Raw genomic sequence first — 19,026 nt, 5'->3', positions numbered from 1 at the left:
GTTGGGGGAGGGCGCGCGGAGAGGGAGCGGGAGGGAGCCCTCCGAGGGAGTCGAGGAAGGAAGACCTGCATAGCTACAGCCAATCAGGACGGCTTGTGGGGCTCTTAAAGAGGAAGGCGCCCTCCTGGCCTCGGCTGCCCCGGGCTCCCGTGAGCGCTACGGGAGGGCGCGCGGGGCAGGCGCTTGGCCCCTCCGCCCGAGGGTGGGGGCATGTGGCTCCCCCGCCAGGGAGCCTGCAGCGCGGCTCACAGCACTTTTGTCGTTTTTGTGTGCTTCTCCAGTTCCAAAAAATACCTTTCCCTTTTGAAAATACGTTGTTTTGTTTTGTTGTTTTTTTTTTTGAAGCCACAGTTCACTGGTGTTGGCGGATTTAAAATACTTGCCTGGGGTCGCAACACAGGTTAAGGCCATATCCGAGATGAGAATCAGAAGCGCACGCGTCTGCAGGTTCAACTGGCTCCTTGGGCCAGTGGAGGGATGGAGGCAGCTGCTCAACTTTTAACAGGCAGCCGCAACCAGACACACAGTAGGTACTCAATTAGTGCCTTTTAGATGATACGTGATTTAGTAGCACCAGTGCCCTGTCCACCGCGCAGCCCATCCGCGGCGGAGTTCTGCTTACGGCTAACTCTGGACTAATCAGCGACCTTCCGGACTCCGCTGATGGAACAGTACCGTAAAGTCAGCACCGTTGTGAACGGGGCTTTAGAAAAATCACCCAGAACGTTCCAAGGAAAATTACCCCGAGAAAAATTTGTGTTTGTTCATTCCTCTCTCGCAGACAATTCAGAGCTGTTCAGAGGGAGCCCTAATTGCACAGAAATGCTGACGGGGTGAGCTGGTCGTGTTCTAAGCAGGTGAGACTGCACGTGTGGTAGCCGAAGAAAAAGCGCTCAGGACTGGAAATCAGGGGCTCTGAGTTCTAGTTCTGAGTCGTGTGACCCGGCTTGGCTTTCCAGACACAAATTTTCTTACCCGGGAAACAGAACTAATGTTTACTCTTTCTTCCAGCTTGCAATTCTATGAATGTGAGTTTGAAGGAGTACCATTATGTTGACAAATAAGGCTGATTTTTGGGTTACCCATCCTTTCCAAGATTCCAGGAGAGGGGGAAAAAATTACAAAGAACTGGCTGCATGAAAGGGCCATACAAGAGCATCTTTCTGTTAGCAGACCTGAAACAGTCCAATCAGCCAGGTTACAATAACGTCTGATTTATGGGGCGCCTGGGTGGCTCCGTCGGTTGAGTGTCAGACTTTGGCTCAGGTCATGATCTCACGGTTGAAGAGATCGAGCCCCACGTTGGGCTCTGTGCTGACAGCTCAGAGCCTTGAGCCTGCTCTGGATCTGTGTCTCCTCTCTGCCCCTCCCCGCTCACGCTCTGTCTCCCTCTCAAAAATAAACATTAAAAAAATACCATCTGATTTAAAACTGTATGTGGCAGTGGAATTGGGACCCCTGAGGGGTGTTATGGTGGTGCTTCAGATGGAGCTGATACTTTAGAATGAAAGGAAATTAGCCTGGAAACTGGATAAATGTTGACATTATATAATGACTAGTGAGACAATAGAACATGAAACTAGAGGGTATAGACTTCATTATCCTGCTCAACCTGGGCTTTATAATGAACCACTTTTCTTCACATGTGCCTGCTCCTCCCCACTCCCATTAGACCCATATACTCCCTGCAGGTCTCTAATTCGGACTGTCCTTTCTCTCAGGGATGGACTAGTTGCTTGGCCAAAAATCTCTGGGTTATCGTAATGACTCACCCCACACACGCTCTGACCACTCGATCATTTGTGTGGGATTTATTGGGCACCTGCTACGTGCTGGGACTAGTGGACACTGGGGATACAAGGATGAATAAGCTGTCCCTGCTCTAAAGGAGCTCCTCATCTAGGGGGGAAGACAGAGCAAACAAATGTAACCTCTTGGCTATGACCTTCAAAGGGCAGGAAGATCCAGTCCATTATCTGGAAAAAAAGTTATTTTATATCAAGCATACACAACAAGAGTCTGGGGGGGGGGGGGAGGCAGCAAAACAGTTATTTACTTAACCCCTGGGTACATTATCTGTTAGATAAGCTACTCTATCTTGAATCTGTCTTGAATGAACGTCTTCCTCTCTTCCCTCCAAAGGCTTAGCCTGGGTTGGGCCACTCCTTTCAGCAGGTTGGACTCAGGCTGGATAAGTGAATGATTGTATGTGTTGGGGGGAGGGGCAAGTGCCCATGAGGTCTTTCAGACCTCAGAAGGATGACTGAAGAAAAATGGTTCTTCCCTATCTAATTTCAGAGTGAAACCTCTACAGATATAAGATATACTCTTGCTAATATCAACTTTCCCCTGTAGCATATTATGCTATCAGGGCTAGTGTCTCTTTTCTTAGCTTCTGGTCAAGACCCCAGACATGGGTGAGTGTTCATTTCATCCCTTAATGGGGGCAAATGGGATAGTAACCTTTATCCTGTCAAACAAATAATTACCAAAAAATGTGGTAAGAGCCCTAATAGTGGTATATATAAGGCAAAGTGGAGGTACAAAGGAAGGAAGAGGTAGGGGGAAAGGAGAAAGGGTGATATCTTGAGTAAGGATTTTTTAACTTGGATTTTTAAAGTTTTTTTTTTTTAATTGTGGTCAAATATGCATAAATCCCAGCATTTTTAAATGTTCAGTTCAGTAGTGTTAAATATATAATAAAATAAATATATACATCTCTAGACCTTTTTCAACTTTGCAAAACTGAAAGTCATGCACATGAAAACAATTCCCCATTTCTCCCTCTCCCTAGCCCAGCAATCATCATTGGATTTTGTGTTTCTATAAGTTTGACTACTCTAGATACCTCATATAAGTGGAATCATACAGTGTTTGACTTTTTGTGTGACTGGCTTATTTCCCTTAGCACCATGTCTTTAAGGTTCATCCATGTTGTAAAATGTGTCAGAATTCCCTTCCTTTTCAGGGCCAGATAATATCCCATTGTATGTATTTACCACATTTTGCTTATCCATTCGTCTATGATGGGCACTTGGGGTTGCTTCCACCTTTTGGCTTTTGTGAATAATGCTACTACGAACATAGGTGTGCAACTATCTCTTTGAAACTCTGCTTTCAATGCTTTTGGATCTATATCCAGAAGTAGTATTGGTGGATTTAATGGTAATTTTATTTTCAATTTTGGGGGGAGCTCCATACTGTTTCCCATAACAGCAGCACCATTTACATTCCCACCAACAATGTGCAAGAGTTTTCATTTCTCTACATCCTCACTGATGCTTGTCATTTTTGTTGGGTTTCCTTTGTTTTTTGGATTTTTTTTTTTTTTTTTTTTTTTTAGATTACAGCCATTATTCTAATGGATTTGAGCTGACATATCATTGTAGTTTTGATTTGCATTTCCCTAATAGTGATGTTGAGCATCTTTTCATGGGCTTGTTGGCCATTTGTATGGCATCTTTGGAGAAATGTCTATTCTAATCCTTTGATCAGGTTTTTTGTTGGCGTTCAGTTACAGGAGTTCTTTTTACACTCTGCATATTAACCCCTTATTAGATAAATGGTTTGGAAATATTTTCTCCCATTCCATAGGTTGCCTTTTCACTGTCGATTGTGTCCTTTGATGCACAGAAGTTTTAAATTTTGATGTAGTCCAATGAGCCTTTTTTACTTTTGTTACCTGTGCTCTTGGTGTCGTATCTAAGAAATCATTGCCAAATCCAATGTCATGAAGCTTTCCCCCTGTTTTCTTCAAAGACTTTTTTAGTTACTTCATACATTTAGGTCTTTGATCCATTTGGAGTTAATTTTTGTACCTAGTATAAGATAAGGGTTCAACTTCATTCTTTTTCATGTAGATATTCAGTTTTCTAAACACCGTGTGTTAAAGGGACTCTCCTTTTCTTTCCCTGAATGGTCTTGGCACCCTTATGGAAGAACATTTGACCATACACTTGAGGGTTTATTTCTGGACTCTATTCTATTCCACTGGTCTGCAGGTGTGTCTTTATGCCAGTACCACATTGTTTTGATTACTGTAGCTTTATAATACATTTTGAAATCAAGAAGCATAAAACTGCCAACTTTTTTCTTCTGTTTCAAGATTCTTTTGGACATTTTGGATCTGTTAAGATTCCATATACATTTAGGATGGATTTTTCTATTTCTGCAAAAAATTCCACTGGGATTTTGATAAAGATTGCAATATATCTGAAGATCACTTTGGTTAGTATTGACACCTTAACAGTATTAAGTCTCTAATCCCAACACTTGAGATCTCTTTCTATGTGTCTTCTTTAATTTCTCTCAGCAACATTTTGTAGTTTTCAGTGTATAAATCTTTTGCCCCCTTAGTTAAATTTGCCAAGAAAGGATCTTCAAGGAGTGCTCTGTAATAGAAATATAATACACACCACAAATTCCAGCCACATGTATAAATTTAATTTTTCTAGTAGCCACATTAAAAAAAGTAGAAAAAATAAATTTTAGTAGTTTGTTTAACCCAATCTATCCAAAATATTATCTTTTCATCGTGTAGTCTATATAAAATTATTAAGACTTCTATACTTTTTCCCACACTGTACCTTCAAAATCCATTGTTTATTATTATGGCAGATGTTATTATAACATGTTAATTCGGGTTACCACATATCAAGTGCTTAATAGCCATGTGTGGCTCCTGGCTACCATCTCATAGAGCAGAGTTTTGAAGAATAAGTAGTTTATCAGACAAATAAATGGCAGAGGACATTCCAGGTAGAGAAAATGGTGCAAGCGAAAGCTTTTGCATTTGGCATTTAGGGACGTGTCTGAAATATCTGAGGTGAAAGTAGGGAAACAGTAGGAGATGAAGTTGAAATGCCATGCAGTGGGCAGCACATGAAGGTAGGTGGGTTTCATGAATGTCATGCCAAAAGAGCTATGTGGTAGGTGAGGGGAGACATGGGAAAGCTTTATGAAGCATAATAATGTGATCAAATTTGTATTATAGAAAGACCACTCTAGAAGAGGTGTGGAGAATGACGTGATTGGAGGTAGAGAGAGGTAGGACTGAAGGCAAGGGGACCGGTTAGGGCACTGTTTTAAGAGTCTGGTCAAGTGATGATGAGGGTCTGAAGTAAGGCAAAGGCACAGATTCTGGAGAAGAGGTTATGGAGAGGAGGGATAAATCCAAAGAAACTAAAATGGAAGAACCAGCAGGCTTCATGCTTGATTGAACATGAAGGGGAGGAATAAAAAATACTGGATCCTTTTTGGCTCTCTGGATTTGGTATTCAAGTGAAAGACAGGGTCACTTATTGAGATATTAAATCTGTGCTTATATTTTTGTAAAATAATACACTTAATAATACTTAATAATACTCAATAATAATACCTACTTTATAGTATTCTTTTTTTTTTTTTTTTTTTAACCTTTATTTTTGAGACAGAGAGAGACAGAGCATGAACGGGGGAGGGTCAGAGAGAGAGGGAGACACAGAATCTGAAACAGGCTCCAGGCTCTGAGCCATCAGCACAGAGCCCGACGCGGGGCTTGAACTCGCGAACCGCGAGATCATGACCTGAGCCGAAGTCGGCCGCTTAACCGACTGAGCCACCCAGGCGCCCCTACTTTATAGTATTCTTGTGGCAACTAAAGGTTAGAACAGAGCCTGGCAGGTAGTAAGGAATCCATAAATATTAATCATCAGCATCACCATAATCATCTAATCATTTTTTGAGATTGGGACTGAAGAAGCAGGAGCAAGTTAAAAAAAGGAAAAAAAAGGTCCCGTGTTGTCAGACATCCAAAAAGAATGTTCAGTAGGTTGTTGAATACATAGGCCTGGAGCCCAGCGAAGATGTAGGCTGGAGAGAACATCTTAGTCATAACTGAGTAGAGTAAAATCTAGCCGTGGAAGCAGTTGCCCTGGGAAGGTAGGAAGGATTCTGGGTAGAATTCTAGTGAAGTGCTATTCATGAGAATGGCAAAGAAAAGGAAGCCTGTGGCATGGATTGAGAAAATGGAAGAGTTAGGAGAATCAGCAAAATGTGGGAGAGGATTCACAAAATCGCATGTTATAGAGAAGCTACTAAGGAGGGAGAATGAGGAGCCCACTACATACAAAGGTCATGGCTGACCTGTGCCGAGGCCTTTTCAGCGAGTTATGGGAAAAGACTTTACACAGAAGTTTAAGAATGAGGAAGAGGAGACAAGCATAGCATATATATGGAAATCAATTTTTCAAGAAGCTTGGAGTGAAGGGTAAAGAAACGAAACTGAGTGTGTGTCTGAGTGTTCAGACAAGAGGGATTTGAGCACACTCATTGGCTAGCAGAAATATAATGAAAGGTCAAAGGTCAAAACCATGAGGAAGGGAATGCTTGATGGAGCTAGTTTTCTAGGGTTGGGGAGGGGGTTAGGCAGGATGGGATGGAGTGATCAGATGGTTGAACTTTGAGCAGAGGGACAGCTTGTTCTTGGAGACTGAAAGGAAATGAGGATGAGGGCAGATAGAGCTTTTAGAGCCAGTAAAGTGAAGGAGGGTGCCATGACAGCCTGTTTCTTCTGAAGGGAAAGGTCAGATCATCTGCTGGGTAAGCAGAGTGGGAATTTAGTAGAGAGCTGCAGAAAGGTGATGAAGGCTTCCAAGAGCTATTGAGCAGAACGAAAGAGGAAGCTGACCAAGAAATGCTTAAAAGATTGTTGAGCCAAATTAAGGGCCCAACCAAGAATGGATGCTCTAAGCTTAAAATGGCATCATGATGTCTGCACAGTAACGGTTATACAGCCTAACTCAGCAGTCTGATGGAATATCCCAATTGAAGTAGGGATGGGGATTTAAAAAAAAAATTTTTTTTATGTTTGTTTATTTTTGAGAGAGAGAGTGGGGGTGGGGGAGGGGCAGAGTCCCCCGCCCCCCGCCCCCTACCCATGTGGGCTCAAACTCCAGAGTGACATTATGACCTGAGCCCAAGTTGTACACTTAACCAATTGAACTACCCAGGTGCCCTAGGGGTGGGGTGAGGACAGGAGAGTCAGGTAACTGAGGTGCTGGTGAGAGAGAAGTTTATATGGAGTCCAGGCTGGAGAAAGGAGAAGGAAATGTGATCAGAAGGAAGCTAAGAACTCATATATAGTAGAGAAATCAAAGGCACCAAGGTTTTGAAAACAGTTGAAGGCCGATTTCTGTTGGGGAATGAGAATAAAGGGAGTAATGGGCACTGTGCTCCAAGAGTGGGATTTGGGACTTAAGACCTATAGTGGTAGAAGCGTTTCCACTGCTTTTCCAATGATCAGTTCCAAGGTGAGGCCACAGGATTATAGTGGAGGTGGCTGTCCCTGGGATGAGTAGGTCAAAGGTAGTCTGGTGCTGAGGAGGTTGAGGTTTACTGGACAGGACCTTCACAGGAGTTTGAAATCACACAGAGTGGTTGTCCAGATTTAGCTGAAGAAGATTATGAGCCAGGTGCTCAGTGGTTTGGGTGGCAGGGGGCTTCCTAAACAAGGACAAGGCACAGCTCTCAATTGTCAATGAACGCTTCCAAGATTATGTGGGTATTTCATTATTTTTTAATCACCTAGAGAGATGGACTTGATGCAGTTATGAAACCTCCCTGACCTGGAAGCCAGGGTGTGTTTGAGGGTTCCAGACTGGGTGGGTTGGAGGGATTCAGGCCTTCAAAGAACAAATTCTAGCCACACCAGGCAACTGTGAAATAAAATCACAGTTTTATTTACCACAGTATCAGAGGTAATCATGCAAGGCAACTCCCTTGGCCTAAGGAAGGGATGCACCCTGCAGCTCTTGTGGAATTAAAGGAGGGGGGCGAGCCGCCTTTTGGATGAGAGGCATGGACAACAATTTCACAAGTAAACAATCTTTGTGCACCTAGGGGTGAGGAAGCCATTCCCAGGCTTTAGGTTAGAATAATTTCAGGGGAACATAAAGTTGGGAAGTTTGCCTCCCAGATGACCAGAAGAGTGGCTTTGAGATACAGCAACACCATGGGCTTAGTATAAAATTAGTCTTCTCAGCTTCCTCCAGTCACAGAAGGGTTGGGTTCCCCTTTTCTGTATTAAATGGATTGGAAATTTTTCTTATTGAGATTTTATAGCAGTGGATGAGGGGGGACCTGTTCCTAAAAAATGAATGATTCTATTGCTTTGGATATGAAGGGAATGAGGGGTTTTCTTTTAACAAAGCCCAGCCTTGTTGCTTAAGACCCTTCCCATATTTCCTGACCACTCTTAACAAAGTGCTACCGGGGCACCTGGGTGGCTCAGTCGGTTAAGTGTCCGACTTCGGCTCAGGTCATGATCTCATGGTCTGGGTGTTCGAGCCCCATGTCGGGCTCTGTGCTGACAGCTTGGAGCCTGGAGCCTGCTTCGGACTGTGTCTCCCTCTTTCCCTGCCCCTCCCCTGCTCATGCTATGTCTCTCTCTGTCTCAAAAATAAATAAAAATATTAAAAAATTAAAAAAAAAAACAAAACAACAAAGTGCTACCATTTAGCAGCAGGAACCTAGGCAGGGGAGATGGCTGGATTTGAAGGCCTTTACTTCCTAATTCTTAGAGAAGAGCATCTACTTAATGAGAAACTGGAGTACCGAAACCAACCCAAACCTGTCTCTTCTGTCAGTGATATACTGTCCTTTGCATCTTTCCAAGTTATCTTCAGTTGGAATGAAATTAACATTTTCATTCAACATCTATTTATTTGAGCCTCTCGTAGAAGCCAAGCATAAGTTCAGCTCCACGGACAGGAGTATATGGCTGTGCTCATGGAACTCAAGGTCCAGCCGGGCAGCCAGAAGGCAATCAAATCCTCACTATGAGAAGAATATACCACAAACTCTAACAAATGCTATGGAAGAATCACTAAGCATCTTTTAAGAGCCAGGCATGGCAAGTTAACATTTGTGAAAACCTACACCACACCCCCCCTTTGACCAACATCTGGGTAAAACAAGGTATACAAACCAAACCAAGCTCCTCCCCACTGTCTCTCTCTCCCTGCTCCCAAATCCCAGCTCTCTGAAATAAATGAACAATCCCTATTATTGTGACAGAAGAAAGACAGTATTGAAACGTTTTCACCCACAACTCTTCCAGCTCTCCAGTTCCCCTTCCCCCACAAACACCCGCCCCAATTTCTTTTAGGATAGTTATTTTGGTTTCCAAGGGCAGATAAACAAGCTCTTATTTATTTCTCAGTATTAGCTGCAGTTATTGTTTCTGTTTCAATGACCTCTTTCTCTCCCTGCTGTGTCAATTACCACAGGCTGCTCTTAAAAGGCAAAGGCCCCTGCTGTTCTTTAGTGGGGAGGGGGCATTTGTAAATAGAGTTCAGGAATGTCAAAAGGGTGACCCAGATTTTGCAGCACCAGAGAAAAAGCTAGTTCATTGTTGAGTATCTATGTAATCAAATGTGGCCTATTCTTGATGTGGGAAACAGGTGTCTAGAAAGGTTAATTTCATGGAAATATATATCATTACAGAGGGAACTCACCCCTAAGGACCTCAATGCCAAGCAAATATATTTATCCCAAATCCTCAAATTAGAAACTGCTTTAACGCCTGCCCACTTATTTCCAACCAAGGAAAGCCTTGCATTGATTTTTCTCCAGATTAGAGATAAAATTAATTCTACAAAAGAAAGAAAGGTATCCAAATATAAATAGGCCTGAGTTGTTTGTCATTTTTCTTCAAAGCTTCGGTGCTTATCCTAATTTGTTTTCCATTCCTTTTGAAGATTTGTAGTTAATACACAAAGACGCTGTAGGAAAGGTAGGTGGATAACAGACTTTCAGAGCTGGGAAGTGAAACGAGAGTTTTCTTGTCCTACCCTCTCATTTTACAAACAGGGATTTGGAGGCAAAAAGCGGCAACATTTGACTGACAGTAAGTGGCAGAGAAGATGCCGAAATCCAGGTCCTGGACACTCGGGAGGTGCTCTTCTACACCGTCTCCCCATGAAATTTTGCACTGGGACCACCCAGGGCTTCTCTCCAGTAGGTAAGGGATTGTTTTGGCCTACTCTTTCCCCCACTCTTTTCTAAATTGCACCTCTTCCTGTGGGGAGACCGTTCCATGGGTTTCTTGGTGGGGCTTACAAATCACTGTGTTCATACATAGGCACACTATGTGGGCCAGCAGATTCTAGTATCCTACTTCTCTGGGCACAGAACTCAGTTAGGGAGTGGGCACGAGACCCAAACAGAAGCAATTGGAGTTGTCTTTGTGAGCAGTATTTGGGTATTGTGAGAGGTTTCCTCTCCCCTTTGTATATCCCAAGCAGTAGAGGGGTATACGGGTTTTGGGTTGCCAGGGGCCATCTTTCCCAGCACATAAAGAGAACCTGCCTAAAAAGAAGCCAACACATAATGCTCAGTAAGTTGATCCATTTATAATAACCACATGCCTCATTTGTGGGAAATGCCAGGTCTCTGTAGACTAAGAGGGAAAATAGCAAACTCAAAAAGCATAATGTGTTTTCGTTGTAGTAGCAGTTATTCTTACTTTGGGAAAACTGGTTTTGTGAAAGGAACATGCTCACCAGGCTGAGATCTGGGTTTGAATACAGATTTTACTGCTCACTAGCTGCATCGGGCAACTGAACTAATAGCTTAGCTTCCTGGGCTGATGTGATGAGGACTGAGAGAGAGAGAGCTAAGTACCTCGTTCAGTGCCCAGATCAAGGAAAGGTTAGGTCCCTTCAAGGTGTCCAAGCAGTACCTTCCAGCAGAAAACTCTTTGTGGACTTGATTTTTACCTGTTAAAACTGACTAGTTCTCTCCCAAAGATTCCTTCAAGCAAAAAAGGTGGTCAGGGAAGGTCATCGGTTATATGGAGATAGCTAGAGGGATAGGTAGTTACTTTTAGGTCACTTTTAGGAGATGGTTGCTTTCCCTCTTTACTACTGAAGCCTGTTTTTCATATTCAATTCCACCACGTACTCTAGTTCTCCTAGAGTAGCAAACTCCTTTATTGGACAAAGTACAAGAAGAAATGATGTCTCATAATTTTTTTTTTAATAGGGTCATTGATTTTTTTTTTATGTTTATTTTTTTGCAAGCGTGAGCAGGGGAGGAACAGAGAGGGGGACAGAGGATCTGAAGAGGGCTGTGCGCTGACAGGCTGACAGCAGCAAGCCTGCTGTGGGGCTCAGACTCACGAACCGTGAGATCATGACCCGAGCCAAAGTTGGACACTTAACTGACTGAGCCACCCAGGCCCCCCTGATTTCTCATCATTAGCCAACTCATCATACTTATTGGCTGCCTTAATGGTTCCCTTAAATTATATATTATACTCACTACTCTTTTACTTACCAGAAAAAAAGGTTTGAAACTTTCCTCTTCTAATCAAATTTGAATCCATTCTGTTCCTGTGATAGGCTCCCTCCTGGTTCATTTTACATCAACTACTGGAAACACATCTGTTTGGAAATGAAGTCTCTACTGAACTGCATGAAGCCATTTACAAATATTAATTACTGAAGTAAAGAAACCAACTTAATAATGCTAAAATGCTATGCTCTAGACCTGAGAAGTGTAAAAGCCTCTAAAGATATAAAAGAGATAATTGTAGATGTTTGAGACACCAATTCCATTAGAATTTACCTCACATAGGCTAAAGTCCAACAAGTCTTGTATCTTTTTGAAACAGAAATGTTTTGGGGCTCCTGGGTGGTTCAGTCGGTTGGGCGTCTGACTCTTGATCTCAGCTCAGGTCATAATCTCTCGGTTTCGTGAGATCAGGCCCCACGTTGGGCTCTGTTTTGACACTGTGGAGCCTGCCTGGGATTCTCTCTCTCTTCTCTCTGCTCCTCCCTCCCTTGCGCTGTGCCCCGCCCCCCCCCACCAAGTAAGTAAACATTTTTAAAAAAGAAAGGAAATAGAAATATTTCCTCTATTTCACAAGGCTTCTGAAGCCATCTCCCCTTCCCCCCTCCCCGCTTGCACATTAACCCATTGATACATAAAAGGTGGCTTAGAAAGGTCATGGACCAGGAAATTATAAGACAGCAATAAAAGCAGGAACAGGCTTACCTGATGAACAATAACAATAGCCTTCTAAGTCTATGGAATATCAGCCAAAAATTGAATTCAAATTCTACAGGGAGTACAACTCCATTAAAATGAAGATCTTAGACATTATGGAGTAATGATGTTTGTACAAAGTCATTCTAGGTGTTTCAGACTAACAACATTAACATTGTTTGCTAAATAAATACTTTAGCAGATCTCTGGAAGCATGAATCCAGAATGCAAAGAACAGGTACCGGAGTTTTATCAAAGTCTAGTTCCCTTTGCTGGATTTTACTAGCTTTTTCTAGATCTACACCAACCACCTTAAAATCCACACATCCCATTCCTCCAAGAGGGGGTAAAAAGGCAAACAACTGGACAAAAAATGATACAATTTGACTTCAGTCAGGCTTAGATGCGCACTACGTAACCTGGTTCATAGTTCATAAATGACTGGTTCAGTTACGAAAGCACTGATGCTACAGAAATGTAGATGAAACAAGTAGTATACTGGGGAAAGTGGAAATACAGAGCTAATTTGATTGCTTTTTCTTTGTAATCTAGTTTGGTTGAAAGATTTGGGGTATTCATCCATAAGACCAAATAGTTAAGATTTTCTGTGCATACATGAAAAGATGTTCAACGTCACTCCTCATCAGGGAAATACAAATCAAAACCACACTGAGATACTACCTCACGTTGGTCAGACTGGCTACAATGAACAAATCAGGAGACTATAGTGCTAGAGAGGATGTGGAGAAACGGGAACCTTCTTGCACTGTTGGTGGAATGCAAACTGGGGCAGCCGCTCTGGAAAACAGTGTGGAGGTTCCTCAAAAAATTAAAAATAGACCTACCCTATGACCCAGCAATAGCACTACTAGGAACTTATCCAATGGATACAGGAGTGCTGATGCATAGGGTCACTTGTACTCCAATGTTTATAGCAGCACTTTCAACAATAGCCAAATTATGGAAAGAGCCTAAATATCCATCAACTGACAAATGGATAAAAAAGATGTGGTTTATATATACAATGGAATACTACTTGGCAGTGAGAAAGAATGAAATCTGGCCATTTGTAGCAATGTGAATGGAACTGGAGTGTGTTATGCTAAGTGAAATAAGTTAGGCAGAGAAAGACAGATACCATATGTTTTCACTCATATGTGGATCCTGAGAAACTTAACAGAAGACCAGGGGGGAGTGGAAGGGGGAAACAAAAAAAGTTACAGAGAGGGAAGGAGATAAACCATAAGAGACTCTTAAATACTGAGAACAAATTGAGGGTTGATAGGGGGGTGGGGGAGAGGGGAAAATGAGTGATGGGCATTGAGAAGGGCACCTGTCAGGATGAGCACTGGGTGTTGTATGGAAACCAATTTGACAATAAGTTATATTTAAAAAAAAAAAAAGATTTTCTGTGCATAGACAGTCCCTTTTACTCATAGAGTAATTTGAGATGCTACTTGTGACATCTTTAGCATTTGATGAACACCCACAGATTTGTCAGGGGTTCTATCTGGGAATGCTGCCATCACAGCAGGGGAACAACAAAATAAAGAGGGGAGCACACATACTTATGTACGCATGCATACACGGATGTGCACACACTATTTGCTCAATCTTCATGACAGTTCCAAACGAAGTCTCCACCACAGCAGAAGAGTCAACAGTTGGCCTTGCAGTCGCTCTTAGGTGAACACAATTCTGGCTCAGGAGACAAGTGGTTATCAGTGTTAACCAGTCATCATCCCTCCCTTTACCTTTTAGGCAGGTGTTAACCAAGGTACATCTGGTTGCCCGGAACTCCATTGTATCTTTTTGTCCTCCAGGATACATAGGAGTTTTCTGAGGCCAGAGGAATATATATAGGCTCACTGGGCTCTCAACAGTCAAGCATAGAGCAGGGTGTTCCCAACTTTTCCCTGCTGCCACACTATTCAAATAAACAACTACCTCCATCAGCTATGTATGCCATTACATATAAAGATTCTCAAATGAGGCCTAAGAATACATCCACCCCACCAAGCACAAAGGGCCGTATGAAGAATGAAGAGCAGGTGCAATATTAAAAAGCACCTCCAGGGGCTCCTGGGTGGCTCAGTCGGTTGGGCCTTCAACTTTGGCTCAGGTCATGATCTCACAGCTTGTGAGTTCAGGCCCCCGCATTGGGTGCTATGCTGACAGTTCAGAGCCTGGAGCCTGCTTCAGATTCTGTATCTCCCTCTCTCTATGCCCCTCCACTCATGCTCTGTCTCTCTCCTTCAAAAATAAACAAACATTAAACAAACAAAAAAAGCACCTCCCAAGGGTGCCTGGGTGGCTCAGTTGGCTAAGCTTCCGACTTCAGCTCAGGTCATCTTACAGTTTGTGAGTTCGAGCCCCCCGTGAGGCTCTGTGCTGACAGCTAGGAGCCTGGAACCTGGTTCAGATTCTGTATCTCCCTCTCTCTCTTCCCCACCCCTGCTTGTGCTCTCTCAAAGATGAATAAACGTTTAAAAATTTTAAAAAAAAGGAAAGCACCTCCCAGAGGTCTGATACATCTCCTGGCCACACCCAGCCCCACCTACCAGTTTCCCTCACACCCCTTTCCTTGTTTTAAAATTAAGTAGGTTCAAAAAATATAAAGCACACCAACAAAGGGGCAAAACTGAAGGAATTGGGGATTCAGGATGAATTGATTCATCACTATACACAAAATAACCTCAAGGGTACAGCTAGAACTTTCCCAAACTAAGTAACAGATCCACCACATCATCGTGTAAGAGTAACTTTATACAGAGGTGCCTGAATCGTGCAGGAATACAGTGCAGTGTCATTGGAGTTAAAAATGTTAAAAACAGGCTCATTTACAAAATCAAGTTGAAGTTTTTTTCTCTACTTTTATAAAAAGAAAACTTTTTGAAGTTGTTCTGCTTTTCTTCAAGAAAACAAAGTGTGCTCTTTCCATAATCTAATATCTTCATACTTCACACAACACAGTGTTTTGGGTTCAGCTCTTCTTACCACCATCCATTTACGTGAAAATTCTCCAAGGTTATAAGCCACGTGAAAAAATGCCTCCACTGTGGGAAAAAAATTATCACAATGCTGTATTGAGAAAGGAGAGGTAATGGCTGCTCAGATGTCAGTGGCAAATAGTTTTTTACCCTCTACTTGTAAAATCTTTGGGGTTGGCCAGGACTCCACTGCCATGTACTTTTCTTTCTCTTTTGGGAATTTTTTTTTTTCTGAAATGCTGCCAATGATGCTATTATCCTATCAGGGTAAATGTGCAGCCATAACACAAATTGTAATGTAAGGGCAATAGATGAAAAAAATTACTAGAAGCCAACCTGCTGTTCCCATGGAGTCTGGGGCTGACACTGCAGTTGGGGACCAGGTCCAGAAGGTCAAGCTGTGACGTCAGTGAGTCACAGAACTGACTCAGACTACTCAACTCCCAGGAGACTGAAGGGTAGGTGTCCCAGTATATCACCCCAGTCCTGAGGCTCCAATGCTCACACATGCTATCAAGGTCCTCCTTTTTAGTTATAAAACTATTCTGAGCTAAACAATGAGTGGTTAATTTTTAAAAGAGGGGTTTAATTTGGCAAGTAGGGAATCCCAGCAAAAGAAAACGAGAGGCTCTTGCAAACTATTTCACTCAGGACATACAAAGCCTGATGAACTACTCTTACTGGAGCTACTCTTAATCCTTGAAACAGCAACTCTATCTCCATAGTAGTCACAGTATTTATTTTCTAGTTTTCCAATCTACTTAGGTAAAATTACATAAAGTAACAATGAAGAATTGTTAGTATTTAATTCTCAAGATTCTACGGGGACCATTATCTTTTATTAATCGCACTGTTCTTAAGACAAAATTATAATAAAATCACTTGACAGAAAAACTGGCTGATAAATGTCTTCCTTTGATTCAGGAGGCTGACAGAAATTAAAGTTTTCTTTCTAAACTTAAACCTCAGAATTCTGGGTGACTTCTAAAAAAATGGATGAACGAATTTCTAAATATAAAATGGAGATAATTCAATCTTAAAACTCAATACTAGAAACATTTATTAATAGAAGAAAGTCCAATGAATTCTACAGAATGAAAATGCTCAGTCTTTTCCAATAGATACTTAAAGCTAGTGATCCCACTTTTCATTAATATTTGCTAAAATCTATGTAACACCTTCTAGATTTAGTTATTTGTTCAGGACTGGAATGAAGCCAAAGACACAAAAAAACAGGGATTAAACTAACCTGTGAGCAGCTGTTTTGAAAAAAAAAAGACTACGTACACATAAAATAGGATTACACACTTTAATCTGATTGACATGGAGGAAGTAGGGAGGATGTGAAAGAAATTTAGTTTTAGCTCTGCTTTATGCATAACCAGATGCTTCTTTCCCAAAAAGTATACTGAGGTTTTAAAAACCACATTTGATCAGAATACTTCAGGAAAACATACTAGTGTAATCCAGGAAATACACTATTTGCAGAATAGGAAAATCGTCATGGGCAATAAAAGATTAAAACAAAAGAAAGCACCTGGGTTTTGAGCAGTTCTAAAGTGAGTATATCTGCAGGAATAGTGTAAATGCTCTTGACTGGCTGCTATGGAAACATGCTAATGAGGATTGGTCCATATCTTAACATTTTTTAAAATATGCTTCTTTGGAAGAATGGCAATATGGGCTGGGAATAAAGATGTCCTTTCAGACACCCAGCTTATTGGCCTGGGTGAGAACGACTTTGAGAACTGGCATGAAAGCTGAGGTCTCACTGAAGTTGCTGGTGCTAACTATGTGGGTATGGATGGTCAATCCTTCTGAGTAGTTTCGAGTTTCAATGCTCCTCGCAATGTTGTGTAAACCATTGATGATCGTGGGTGAAAGCTGAAATAAAGGTAAAATCAAGAGAAAAAATTAAATTAAGGAAGAATTTCCCATAAACACTGATATTTAAAAGGAACTTAAAATAAATATTATAAAAAAGCAAATAAACCATTTAGCATTTCTAGAAATAGTTTCTTGGACCAAGCAACTCTTTAAGTTATAAAGCAGAACCATGACAAAATGATTTATGTAAGGAAACTATTATGAATTATGAACATGTATAAGCCAGGTTTTTTTGGTTTTTTGGTTTTTATAGAAATGAAGCCAGATTTCCACCCCGAGCTGAAATGCTAACATCTTCCTCCACTTAAGAGCTTTACTTCTTCAATTATTTTAGATATAGCCTCATACCTTTTAAAAATTTTCCCATGTATATAAAGGAGTTTAAAAATTCTTAGTCACTATATCTCAGAGTAAGGACCCTATTTATTCTCAAACCTTGTCTACAATAGAGATCTTGAACTTGTGGCCTACCTGCATGTGTAGGACAATAGTTCTTACCAGGTACTCAATTTATCAATTCTCAACGGTTTTTTGTAATCTTACCATCTCTTAAAACCATAAAATCTATAGTTTCTGTCCCCCATTATTTGGCCTACATGCCCATACTTTTGAGGGAAGAATTTATTTTGGATCAGTCCATGGACCACACCACTTCTACTGTTACATCAACTTCCTTTGGTTTGGTTCTTGTGAAATAAGTGATGGGACTCATGTGAGGGTAGGGAAAAGAATGCTGAAATGGAAACAATACAGGACATATATAATGAACGGAAGACCAGCTACCCCAGGGCCACTACAAGTCAGTATGTATTTCTACTCTTTGTTACAAGAGGAGTTAAAACTATACCCCTGCCTGACAAACACATACTCTCCCTCTCCCCACTACCCTCCCATCCCCAATAAATGACATTTAAGACTCTAGCTAGAGAAAGCCCATTCTATAACTGTCACCACAATTTTATCACCAAATACATTACATACGTGTGCTGGTGAGATGCTCATTTACTAGCTACTAGGAAAAAATGATTATCATAGATCCTTCTTTTTCCCACAAACTTACTGTCTGTTCCCTAAGTTTATCATATAGAAACTCCAAGCGTTTGCTGGCATCATCTAGCTTCCTCTTGGTTTGCTGCAGGAGAGGAAAAACAGATGATGTTATACTTGAACGTTAACTTTAATCCAAAGACTTTGCCTTAACTCATTTCACTAACCCTGACACTCATCATGCTGAAAGCTTCATTAAAAAAAAAAAAAATTTTTTTTTTTAACATTTATTCATTTTTGAGAGACAGAGAGAGACAGAGAGCAAGCAGAGGAGGGTCAGAGAGAGAGGGAGGCACAGAATCCGAAGCAGGCTCCAGGCTCTGAGCTGTTAGCACAGAGCCCGATGCGGGGCTCAAACTCACAAACTGTGAGATCATGACTTGAGCCAAAGTCACACGCTTAACCCACTGAGCCACTCAGGCGCCCAGCTTTATTTTATAAAGAAACAGAGGCAACTATGAACCAGAAACCTGAAAGACCATTACTGAAAGAGTTCAGTAACCTATTAACGGGAGGGTGGGGGGAGAAAGGTAAGAGGATAAGGGGCTTCCTTCTGGAGTGCAAGATGGAGTAGTGGTGGATTTCACGTGGACTGCAAGCTCATCTGACAAGGTGTGTGCACGTATAACTGCACTATTCACAAAAACAGGAAGGGCCATCTGGAGGAGCAGTGCATCATTGTACGCCAGAAAAGAAGATCTAAGGACAGTTGTTGTAAATTATGGGTGCTAGCAGGCTTACACAGAGGTGAACTGGAATCTTATTTTAACCTTTATACTTTAATATTACTTGTACGCTTAGTCCATTTGATAGTTAATTCTGCTTCTTTCTGAGCTGTTAGAACACCAAGAAAAAGAGAAAATTATCTTCTGGTGGCTTAAGATTACTAAGACGGAAGTAGTAAAATGAGTTCTTAAATTAAGGAGTCTTCCTACCTCCCAATCCACGTACTAGAAGTCCAGTGACAGAAAACTATTCTAAAACTAAAATTACCGGCTTCAATTACAATGTGATTAACTTAATGACCTACATTTTGCAGTAACCTTAGAAGTGACACTGGTCTTCAATATTTATT

General features: G+C 41.6%; 1 protein-coding gene and 1 long non-coding RNA gene across 34 annotated transcripts in view; one reads left to right on the top strand and one right to left on the bottom strand.

The window, feature by feature from the left end:
• The first annotated feature begins 9 nt into the window (after positions 1-9).
• LOC128776586 (uncharacterized) lies at positions 10-18,118 on the top strand. Its single transcript, XR_008421749.1, has 3 exons — positions 10-857; positions 9,850-10,000; positions 17,158-18,118. It is a non-coding gene; the product is annotated as an uncharacterized LOC128776586 (long non-coding RNA).
• Positions 16,313-19,026, bottom strand: part of SEC31A (SEC31 homolog A, COPII coat complex component) — a 71,201-nt gene continuing 68,487 nt past the window's right edge. For all 33 annotated transcript variants that reach the window (XM_053901434.1, XM_053901448.1, XM_053901450.1 and 30 more), the window contains 2 exons: positions 17,965-18,036; positions 16,313-16,901 (listed from right to left, as the gene is read on the bottom strand). In XM_053901434.1, coding sequence (XP_053757409.1) covers positions 16,722-16,901; positions 17,965-18,036 — 252 coding nt within the window. In that variant the 3' untranslated portion in view covers positions 16,313-16,721. The remainder of the gene's footprint in view (positions 16,902-17,964; positions 18,037-19,026) is intronic.

Source organism: Panthera pardus, unplaced genomic scaffold (genome assembly GCF_024362965.1).
Source record: "Panthera pardus isolate Hobbes unplaced genomic scaffold, ASM2436296v1 HiC_scaffold_13, whole genome shotgun sequence".
Lineage (NCBI taxonomy): Eukaryota > Metazoa > Chordata > Mammalia > Carnivora > Felidae > Panthera > Panthera pardus.
This window is presented reverse-complemented; position numbering and strand designations above follow the sequence as displayed.